This window comes from Bidens hawaiensis, unplaced genomic scaffold, assembly GCF_021521415.1.
Source record: "Bidens hawaiensis isolate Kalapana, Puna unplaced genomic scaffold, B.hawaiensis_p1.1 tig00033540_1, whole genome shotgun sequence".
Classification (NCBI taxonomy): domain Eukaryota; kingdom Viridiplantae; phylum Streptophyta; class Magnoliopsida; order Asterales; family Asteraceae; genus Bidens; species Bidens hawaiensis.
The window spans coordinates 61,464-73,553 of record NW_027495756.1 but is presented as its reverse complement, the minus strand read 5'-3'; the positions used below and the strand labels follow the sequence as shown (position 1 = coordinate 73,553).

At 33.9% G+C, this 12,090-nt stretch overlaps 1 protein-coding gene and 1 pseudogene across 1 annotated transcript; both read right to left on the bottom strand.

The window, feature by feature from the left end:
• Nucleotides 1–13: 13 nt before the first annotated feature.
• Nucleotides 14–2,669, bottom strand: LOC143585020 (derlin-2.2-like). Its single transcript, XM_077066916.1, has 6 exons — nucleotides 2,533–2,669; nucleotides 1,085–1,184; nucleotides 718–932; nucleotides 537–620; nucleotides 395–448; nucleotides 14–317 (listed from the first exon to the last, which is right to left on the bottom strand). Exons 1-6 carry the CDS (start codon nucleotides 2,629–2,631, stop codon nucleotides 138–140), a joined length of 732 nt encoding a protein of 243 aa, XP_076923031.1. The 5' UTR covers nucleotides 2,632–2,669; the 3' UTR covers nucleotides 14–137.
• Nucleotides 2,670–4,342: 1,673 nt separating this feature from the next.
• Nucleotides 4,343–6,343, bottom strand: LOC143585019 (polyubiquitin-like; annotated as a pseudogene).
• Between the last annotated feature and the right edge of the window lie 5,747 nt (nucleotides 6,344–12,090).

Below are 12,090 nucleotides of genomic sequence, written 5' to 3'. Positions count from 1 at the left end.
TAGCAAAATCTTTCTTTATATTAAAGTTGTGACATTTATGAGCAAGAAGTACCCAAATGCTTTATTATACTAAATTCTGAAACATATTTTTTTACAAAACATCATCAGATTATATGCATTTTAACTATGGAAAATAATCATTGTCTGATTTCATCAACTCCTGCGGCTGCAAATCTTACTTCGGCTGGTCGGGCTACTACAACAGGTTCATCAGCAAACAGGGCTTGGATAAATGACGGGGTTTTTAGGGGTCGACGTCCAGTCATTTTCGGATAAACGTCTTCTAGAAAATAGTAGGCATGGCCCGCTATCATTCCCTGTATTTTTCAGCAAATAAATTATTTTTCATGTTGTATTCTTAACAAACATAAAGTAATATTTGTTTATGACTTACAAGGAAATCCACCCAAACACTAGCACCAACAAGAACAGAGAATCCCAATAAAACCTGCAAGTGGATAACAAGAGTAAGTTAATCTCAAAAGCATATTTAGAAATTATAGATGCATGTATTGGCAAGACTAGTTAAGACTCACCCATGGCAAGTATCCTGCTGTAAAAGTGAAGATGCCCAAGAAGCTCATATGTATTAATGGATTTTGTTTGCACCATACATAGACCTGTGAAGCAAACAAAAAAACAGAAAATAAAGAGCAATAAATTCAAGTAGCTCTATAATATTTGAAGATAAATATAAAGTATATGCAGAATACTTACCATCATAAATGTTAGTGAATTGCTAAGAAAGAAAATATTAGCAAACGATTCTGACAGATAAGGTATCATCCCTCCAACAATCACCGAAGTGGTTAAGACAGTTGCGCCAAATAAGAGCATGTAAAAGAAGTCCGCTGTCCTTCCCCGGAAGGAATTTTCTTCAAGGAGCTTGCAGTATCGAGACAGAAAGAACATGTGAAATAGAAAGTTCAAATCTGTAAACAAATAAGTTATCATGTTAGGGACTTTCTTCATGAATATACGGTTTCTCGTTTATAAGAATAGAACATACGCGAAAGCATGTTGAGTTCTTGTTTCTATGACAACCAAAACCAAAACCGGTTGAAACATGTGCAAGAATGCTTACCCATCTTCCGGAAATAAAGGAAATTGGTGACCAGCCGCCAGATTTGATATTTCTCAACAACAAGCATCGGATTCAAGTACAAGTGCTTTGGGGAAATGATCTGCACAAAGTTACAAAATTTCAAGTTTTATACTTCTGTTTCCGTATTTACCTAAAATGTCACACATAATATATTTACTCATAGACGGTTGAACATATAGCTTTCACTCACTATATCATACTGTAACTACTTTAAACTTTCATTAATATCAGCATAGATTCCTTGAATTCTATTAGTTTTGCCTCCATGAAGAACAATCTATACTCCACTTGTAAACGTCACCCCCTTCTAGTGGTGTGCACGGTTCAGTCCGGGGTCGGTTTTGTTCTAAAACCGAAACTTGGTTTTTGATTTTTTGAAACCCATTTGGTTTCAGTATTTTCAGTTTCGTATTTGAGCCAAAATAAAGAATTTGGGCCTAAATCGTTTTGTTAATTAAAAACAAACCGATTATATTACATTTGAACTAAAATATTCACATTGCAAATTTATTAACATCTTATAAATTACTTAAAATAAAAAATAATAATGAAAATCTATAAATTTGGTTAAGTTCGATTTTCAGTTTCTAATTTCTATTACATGCAAAACCAAAACCGAATCAACCGTAAGTTCAGTTTTCACTTTTCACAAAAACAGAAAACCAAACCGTCGGTTTTATTTGCTTCGATCTTTCCGTTTTCTTATTGTTTTTTTCGGCCTCACGCACACCCATGCCCCCTTCATAGTATCTTTTTTTTTTAATAAACAATTTAGTTTTTCATCGAATTGTGAAATCAGGCATACAATATTACGATTTTTTCGTTTGGTTTCAGTTTTTCAGCTTTCGGTTTTGCCATTTGAACTTGAAAATTTCGATCCAAAATAATGAATTTTTGCTAAATCATTTTTTTTGAAAGGCGAATATCTGTCATTTGTGGGACCCGAACCCAAAACCTCCCTACGTTATTGTTTTCAAAGGCTTTGCTAATTAATAACTTATTGATTATCTTACATTTGAGCTAAAATATTTTAGTTACAAATTTATTAAATTATAAAAATTCAGTTAAGTTCGGCTTTCATTACATGCAAAACCAAAACCGAAACCAAAACCAAACCAAACCATAAGCTCGGTTTCCGTCATAGTTATTTTTTTAATAAACAATTTAGTTTTAAATCCAATTATTATACAATATTACAATTAAACACTTTAATTTCACAAATCCTTTGCCTTATACCGCCAATGCAGAAACCCCCAAATTATTCTTAACATATAAACCCTAAAATATTAATCATATCCAATCCACACAAAATGAAACATTTTTATCAGTTAATAACCAAATCCACACCTAACTTAACAAGAAATCAAGCTCATTAACCATCATGCAACCAATTAATCAACGGAAAAATGTAAATTTAACGTGAATACCTCAAGCGAACAACCGATGGTGGTTACGACAGCTGCGGTGAGGTAGGATCGAGTGATAATCGGCATCTGTTTGTACCAGTCTTCCACAGCTTGAGCCATTGATTGATTAACTTGAAGAAGAAGAAGCAGCAGCAAATGAAATGTTGTGGTTTGTTTGTTTGATAATAACGATTTGATGAGGATGATATTATTATTATATATATAAGTAAGTATGTACTCTAAGGTACAAGTAGTGATAGCACAATAAATAAAAAGTATTCAAAAAAGGTGTGTTTTTTTTTGAGTGGCACGTGCCAATGAGAGATGGTTGTGACATGTTGTAGCCAATCACATCTTCTCAATTTGGGACAACACATGTACCATCTTGACTATGTGGCTATTTGAAATTGAAAACATCCTATTTATTTCATATATAAAAAATATAGATAATTATTAGTTTAATCAAGTGAAATAGGTATGGAGCTGCTTCGTTTTGATTTGTGAGAGCTCGAGTAGTCGAGCATTTATTCTAAAGCTTGAGCTCGTCTCATTTAATTAAGTTTTATTTAAACTTATTTCACACCTATTAAACCCGCTCTGAGTTCTGATACTCGCATCTGAACCCAATTTCACACCTAGGAAGAGGAGAGGACAATGTGCTTGTTGAACACAATATTACTCGGGTGGGGGTGAGTTGGGTGTCCCGCCTAAATTAGAATGAAAATGGTTGGTGAAGACTTCCATAACTACATGGCGAGACGTTTTACACTTTTTAATGAAAGTACTATAGATGCCCTACGTGATAGAATGAGTCAACGCCTATAAGTGAAACAAAATTTCATGTTCATTTTGAGAAAGATTTTCATCAAATTGTTTAGTCTACAAATTATCCTTTTTCTTTGTAACCTTGTTGATCTACTGGCCCTAGAGACAATGATGACTATAGACTACACCCTTGTGTACATTTCTCATTTTAAAGATAACAGTAGTACAATATGAGTTTACATTTTGGTATTTGCGTCGGTACTTATGTTTTAATACCATGTAAATTAAAATGTTATAAATATGTTTTCAACCTTAACGTTCAAGCTGGTTTTGCAACTTAGAAGACTTGAATGAAAGAGACAAAAATCTAGTGTTACAAGTTAAAAGACGTTAATATAAAAATTTGTTAAAACAGGATGTATATTACAAAGCTAAGATTTATATAATTATAGTGTTTGTACATAACTCACAATATACATCAAACCATACAAGTAAATTAGCAAGTTAATACAGAAAGTAAAAGAACAGTCATTTGCTTTGTATCGTATGTTCATATATTTTTACTTAATAACACAGGTGATTGGAAAAAAACGTATCAGCAAACTCGTATACACTGTGTCACTCACTTTTCATTTTATGTCAGGGGGTGTTTATTGGATCGATAATGGATTATTCGGTTAGCATTTTACGGATTTGAAAATTATCTGTAACTTGATCCGATTCAAATCAGGAATATTTCTATCCGATCCAAATCTGCCTGAATTCAATTCGGATATATTCTGGTGATCTTACTTTGATTTTAAAGTTCCATCAGCTTGTTCAAAATATGTTACAGGTTCAACTATGTAAAACTCTTGAGACCATTTATAGTATACCAGGGGTTTTAAGTTTTCTAAAATCTTTGTTCTCAAAACACTTCTTGTAATAACCTGTTTCTAAACCAAATTCAAGAATCATGGTCATAATATCCCCTAAACCAAACAAATGAGAATCTGGTTTCTCCAATTCCTAAACAGAAGGGAAACACTAGCATAACACCAGCATGCATCATAACATACATAAACCATTTAACCAACACTAGCATATTGAATAAAATCAGTAGAAGCACAATACACCAAACAAATTATAACACATCTTTATTTAAAAGTACCAACATTGTCAAATACAAACCAAACCAAACCAAACATTATCAAACGAAACCGAACCACTGAAATCGTTCACAAACTGACAAATAACCAAAAGCTTCAATTCAGTTACCACCACGCAGACGAAGAACAAGGTGAGGGGTGGACTCCTTCTGGATATTGTAGTCTGCAAGAGTACGTCCATCCTCGAGCTGTTTCCCTGCAAAGATCAGCCTCTGCTGGTCCGGTGGGATGCCTTCCTTGTCCTGAATTTTTGCCTTCACATTGTCAATGGTATCAGAACTCTCAACCTCCAGAGTTATCGTCTTCCCAGTCAAAGTCTTCACAAAGATCTGCATTCCACCTCTCAAACGAAGCACCAAATGGAGAGTCGATTCCTTCTGAATATTATAACAAGGGTGCGGCCATCCTCGAGCTGTTTCCCTGCAAAGATCAACCGTTGCTGGTCTGGTGGGATGCCTTCCTTGTCCTGAATCTTGGCCTTGACATTGTCGATGGTATCAGAACTCTCAACTTCCAAAGTGATGGTCTTGCCAGTCAGAGTCTTCACGAAGATCTGCATACCACCTCTGAGACGAAGCACCAGATGGAGAGTCGATTCCTTCTGAATATTATAGTCTGCAAGGGTGCGACCATCCTCGAGCTGTTTCCCTGCAAAGATTAACCGTTGCTGGTCTGGTGGGATGCCTTCCTTGTTCTGGATCTTTGCCTTGACGTTGTCAATGGTGTCAGAGCTCTCAACTTCCAGTGTGATGGTCTTACCGGTCAGTGTCTTCACGAAGATCTGCATCCCACCTCTCAAACGTAACACCAAATGAAGGGTTGATTCTTTCTGGATGTTATAGTCTGCAAGAGTGCGACCGTCCTCAAGCTGCTTTCCCGCAAAGATCAACCTCTGCTGGTCTGGTGGAATCCCTTCCTTGTCTTGGATTTTCGCTTTCACATTGTCGATTGTGTCAGAGCTCTCAACTTCCAAAGTGATGGTCTTGCCGGTGAGAGTCTTGACGAAAATCTGCATACCACCTCTGAGACGAAGCACCAAGTGAAGAGTTGACTCTTTCTGAATGTTGTAATCGGCCAAAGTACGACCATCTTCAAGCTGTTTACCGGCAAAGATCAATCTTTGCTGGTCTGGTGGAATCCCTTCTTTGTCTTGGATCTTTGCTTTCACGTTGTCAATCGTATCAGAGCTCTCAACTTCCAAAGTGATGGACTTGCCAGTGAGAGTCTTGATGAAGATCTGCATACCGCCTCGGAGGCGGAGCACCAAGTGAAGGGTGGATTCCTTCTGGATGTTGTAATCAGCCAAAGTACGGCCATCTTCTAGCTGTTTACCAGCAAAGATCAATCTTTGCTGATCTGGAGGAATCCCTTCCTTGTCTTGGATTTTAGCCTTGACGTTGTCTATTGTGTCGGAACTCTCAACTTCCAAAGTAATGGTCTTTCCAGTGAGAGTCTTGACGAAGATCTGCATACCACCTCTGAGACGAAGCACTAGATGAAGGGTGGATTCCTTCTGGATGTTGTAATCAGCCAAAGTACGGCCATCTTCAAGTTGTTTTCCAGCAAAGATCAATCTCTGCTGGTCTGGAGGAATCCCTTCCTTGTCTTGGATTTTGGCCTTAACGTTGTCTACTGTGTCAGAACTCTCGACCTCGAGAGTGATGGTCTTACCAGTGAGTGTCTTAACAAAGATCTGCATTGGCATCTGTAGATACACAAAAATAAACACAATTAATAATCAAAACAACAAACTCACTACCAACTAACAAAGATCAAATTAAATAAGACGTGAAGAGAGAATTATCAAATCCACAATATACAACAAAATTCTATTCAATCATAAATTGCAGCCTATTTCATTCAATCATAAACCTGCAACCCAATCTTATTCAATCAAAAACCTGTAACATAATATATTTTATCATAAAACAACAATCGTAAACCTGTAGCCTAGTTTTATTCAATCATATACAAGCATCAATCATTAACCATAAACCTACTTTATTCAATAACAAGCCTGTAACCTTTATTCAATTATTAACAAACAACAATCCTTAACCTGTAGCCTAATTTATTCAATCATAAGTCATAAACCTGTAGCCTATTTTATTCAATCATAAGCCTGCAACCTAAATTCACTCAACCATAAACAAACAACAACAACCATAAACCTGCAGCCTAATTAATTCATTTTTAAACAAACGACAACAATCAAAAACCTGTAGCCTAATTAATTCAATAATAAGCCTGCAAATTGAATTTGAATCATAAACTTGTAGCCCAATTTCATTGAATCATAAACCTATAACCTAATTTTGACAAAGAAAATGTTACCTACACACCTACAATTAACCAGATCTACAACAGAAGACAACAAATTATTATCCGGTCATTAAAATCACACCTAGAGTTTGTATTAACTGTTTTACAAATCACAGATATATCAATTAAGCAATCAAATCGTTTCCAATCTCGTATCAATACATACGAATCAACCTAACAAATTTCATAACAGAATCAATCAAGCAACGATCGTACATGTAATTAGTAATCTCATAATTGAATAAACCGACGCACAGATCTATCTATCTATGTATCTATTAATCAAAACGTTCACAATTAATTTTATAACAGCAGCAAGCAGCGATCGTACGTGAAAACCTATTGATCTAATAATTGATACTCAGAAGATATTAGATAGATGAATACCTTGAAAGAGAATTTAATGAAGGATTGTATTGTATTGTATTGAAAGGTATGAATGAAAAGAGGTGTGGATATGAAGGCCGATTTATAGAATAGAATGATCAAGGTTGAGTCGGTTTAGGGCACGTTATCATATTTGATTCCGTGTTGATGGCAACTTGTGCACCACACGCTTGGTTAAAGGTGCACAAACCGGTTTGGGTTGACGGTTCGGTTCAGGTTGAAATCAGCGTCTTGACCAGGTTACGATCGGTTTCGGTTCGGATTTTGACCTTGACTGGTTTTGGCCAACTTTGGTTCGGTTAACTGGTTTTGAGGGAGAAAATTACAGACAGTTTCAAACCGGTTTCTACATAATCGGATTCAAACCCGTTTGGTTTCGTTTCAGTTTTTCGGGCGATTCGGTTAACCGGTTTATTTGCCCACCTCTACGCTCGGTTATGGTCTCTACAACGAGAACGTAGCCACGCCCTTTATCTTGCTTTTTAAGTTAATTGTAATATACAAGTTACTCATGCATTAATGTATAAGAGTTTCTTAAGAATAAACACCTTTATAAGTTTTTGTTAATTATGTTTATGTTTTCAAAACTTGTCACTTGAATTCCCAAGCAAGTACCGATTTGGACTGTGTTTCATTCAGTGACGTCTTATTAATATTTTAATCATCAATGCTGTGTAGTTTTGATTGAAATCTAGTTAAATAGTTATTTGTGTATGTAATTCATCGATCATTTTCTCCACAGCCCATCTCCTACGTCTTGCTCTACCAAGGCGACGACTGCTACAAGGTTTCGTAATTGCAATTAATTGCTTCTTTCACAACGACTTCATCAATTCCGTCCCGTTTTTTTATATGTGATTTACATCCTTCTAAATGAATTTAAACTATAACCAGGTCAAGTAACTTGTAACCTTTTTAATTTAATGCAATTGACTTGACATTTATAGACATTTATATAAATATATGAATTAGTTTTGGTCAAAGTAAATTTAATAAATCAAATGGATTTAATATCATGAGTTATGGCCTTCAATAGTCGGTTTTTTTAAGCCTATAAAAGACCACCTTGTCTCTATAGTTCTCTTGGGTCTCCTTGTTCACGGCAAGTCGAAGAATCATAACTGTGTAGTCATAGGGTGGCTCACTCGGTTTCGCTTGTTCGATCAACACCCCCAAGGTAATATTGTATATTGCATTATTGTTAAGACAAACGTGAGTTGTTATAATCATAAATATTCTATGCTGCTACATGTATCATTATTATATATATAGTTTATTTATAACTATTTAGAGATAAATTTTATTAAAATCGTGACGAATATAACACTTAATTCATGGAATACTGAAACCATAACTATCAAGAAATAATTACACGAGTTTATCCTCGAATTATCTTATCTTTCAATATTTGATAGAAAGTGTTAGCCCACCCTGATTTGAGTTTTTAACGTTATGATCTCGATTCACAAGGGGTACAGGCTCAGCTCGTGTACTTGTGTGATCTTCACTTAGTTAGATGTAGTGTGCTTTCCCCAAAAGATATACCCAATAACATTGTTTTACCTTGTAAGATTTTAAGAAACACATACATGGTAAGATTGCTTAAAGCAATTTACACAACCCGCCTAGATCATAGCTCGCCTAAATTGGCTATGTTTATAAGAGTAACCCGAGCCAAGGGTGGCTCGCTTAGTTTGGCTTGAATTATTTTAGTTTTGACTTTGTTACACGTGCATACTACTGGCATATGTAATAAGAATTTTATTACGAGACGATGATATGATTTATGGTTATAATATTTTTATCTTATTCCGCTTTACATTATATGTTGTATAAGTTGCGGTTTGCACATTGTAAATGGGAGTTTAATATGCATTTTTTTTGTCTTTTCCCGCAGCTGGTGTATAAAAACCATGCCCAACTTTAAAAACCGGTGTACCTAAAGGTTAGTTAATTTGACAACATTTGTACGGTGAAAATACAACTCCAACAACCAGGTTCAGACTCGTTCATTACTCACACGTTACTTTCAACACACATAATACTGATTCACACATCGGATGTTGGTCACAAAATACCCTATATCATGTGGCTAGCTAACGACATTGTTTTCTCTTGACCGACTCATGTCTGAAGCTTCTCAAGTGGCAAGTCTCATGCTGATTTTGGATATCCAGCCATACCGGGTATGTTTTTTTTTAATAAAGAGTTAATTATATATATATATATACAATAACAATAAAACAACAATCATACTTAGTAAAATTCCACCAATAACAAACAATTAGCATAACGTTAATAACTCGGTCGACAAATAAGCTAGCTCTAAGCTGCAAGCAGAACAATCATAACATGTTCTTAAGAGGGGTTGTTTCCTTCTGTGTACGACACTAGAATAATTACCATCGGCAAGGAACATCAAAAACCTTAAAACGGGGAAGATGAAAGCTAACATTTTAGCCAAAAACATTTGCGTTAACGTATTTTCATCGAAAACTAACTAGGGCATGTTAAACATGCATTTCTAATCATTTTGAATCTAATATGAGTAAATGCGACATTCAAAAGAAATCAGCTACAAAGGAACTTATTTAAATTTATAAAATATCATAGTAGCCGATTATCGTTATTCAATTATTTGATAAGATCACTAATATTAATATCACATAATTTGCATATATTAAATTCTTTTTTGATCTCCTTTCCCTCAACCTTATCACTCGCATCATCTTTCTTTATTCTAAAAAAAAAGACGATACGTTATGCTACCGCGAATAATTAGGTGACAAAAAGTTAACGTCGCGCTGAAACATGTATTCCTAACCCTTTTATTTTTAATGTGAGTATTCATGGGAAAAAAAATTATTTCAATTTATAAATATGTTAGTTTTGTCTATCTTCAATTTAAATAGATTTGGTATGACTTTAATACGATTGTTACAAAGTTGCCTATATTTTCTATGTGCATTTAGGTTAGAGAAATATGATTGGGGTGATGAGGCCGACATAAAAGAATTTGATATAGATGCTAATATAAGCGAACCTTTAATACCAGTATTAAAGTCATAACAATTAAACTTATATAATGGAAAAAACTAATACATATTTATAAACTAAATAATTTCCCTTTTTTCCACCATTACAATAGAAATAAAAGGGTTGGAAATACATGTTTCACCTTAACAAACTTGTGAAAAGTTTACCTTTAATCTTTAATCTTTCTAGATTAAGAATATTTTATGATTGTTTTTGGTTTGCAGCGTGACGTTAATTTTTGGTCGACTTGTATATATACGGTGACATAGTTTATTGTCCTTTTCTTTTATTTTAAAGAAAGATAATGTGAGTGATTAGTATTAGTATTAATAATTTTACCAAATTTTTAAATAATTATAATCGATTAAGTGTGATGTTTATGAATTGAATTAAGTTCTTTTCTTGCCGATATCCTTTCTATGTCTTGTTTACCCTCGTCGAATTCAAAAGGGTGTTGAAATGCATGTTTCATATGGTCCAATTTATTTGGATGAATTGTAAATTCTTTTTATACCCACTAAGAGTCTCAAAATAGGGGTTTCTATATGCACAAGTAAAACGAGACGAACATTTTTAATAAAGGTGTTTCCATATGCACCATACTCTATAACACCCTATCATATGTATCATCATTAATTAGTACGTACGAATTAAAATATATAAAAAGACACTAATCATTCATTACTTATACCTCCCTTTTAAGTTTTAACAACAAAAGAGATGACATAAACCAACAAAAACCAATCCATGTCATCGTTTTATAGCTTAAGTGGTGAACCATTAGTCTTGATTAATTTTTTTATAGCTAAGTTGTACATATCAATATTTTTTGCTCGTCTCAATTACTTTCAACTAGGTTCGATACCCGTGTAATACACGGGTTGGAAAAAATTCAAATAAAAATAATAAAAAAATTGATAAATCTATTAAAGTATTACATAATAATAAGATAAATTTACAATTGGTGAGAGTGTTGACACCATTTTTATTTCTCTTGTTTTACATAGGTGGGGGTGGAAAATCTTAACGTTAAAATTAAAATTCACACAATTTTTAACTTCGTATATTTTCAGTACTAAGAATCTAAAAGAGAACATAAAAGAATGATATTTTCGCTCATGTTACATAATTAATCTTATGTAAATAGACTTTTCCTAGTGATCAAGTTAAAACTCATTTATTTTTCAATATGTTATCTTTTTAATTGTTCTTATCAAGTGCTGAATTTAAACTCTTATTATTGACGTGATTCCAATACATTTTCTTATTTTGGGGTGCTTCAAAGTTTTCAATCAGAAATTGACGGTAGCTTTTATAATTAAAATTTAAGTTTTAAATTTGATGTATTAGTTTATGTTTGAGTCAACTCGTCAATCTATATCACCTTCTAACAGTCTACAATTAATTAAAAAGAATCAAACTATTGAACAAATATAACAATTTTCATTCTCAAATCATACAAATTATTTATTAAACTTAAAAATATCATGCTACATTTGTAAAAGACCATGAAAAAATTATTAATTAATTAGAATACTCCTTCGGTGGCCTGCACTGTTTATATCATCAGATATTCATATCTAAATGCAAACATAATATTTTTCAGAAACACCGGGTTTACCAATTCTGACCCTTTTGACCCATAAGAAAAAGTCAAAGACTTACTTGGCCACCTTATTGCATTCAAGCATGCCATACATTGCTAGAGCAGCTACATATTAGCTTTTTTTAGAAACATATAGAATAAAAGACCAGCACTAAGGGCATAATCGTCACTTCCATAAATCAATTATGTAATTAAACAACATGAAACCATGACCTGTTCCGAGATGCACGACATTAAACGATCACATCAGATCCTAATCGCATAGTCCTTCTTTTGAACCCCTTACCATAGGTAAAAGAAAATTTATACAGAACA

Excerpts from the sequence above, each read along its gene's own strand:
- LOC143585020 (XM_077066916.1), bottom strand. The coding sequence starts at position 2,631 with ATGGCTCAAGCTGTGGAAGACTGGTACAAACAGATGCCGATTATCACT. Across the intron at positions 1,185-2,532 it reads CCATCGGTTGTTCGCTTGAG|ATCATTTCCCCAAAGCACTT; the intron begins GTATTCACGTTA and ends AACTTTGTGCAG. Across the intron at positions 621-717 it reads ATTCACTAACATTTATGATG|GTCTATGTATGGTGCAAACA; the intron begins GTAAGTATTCTG and ends TTTGCTTCACAG.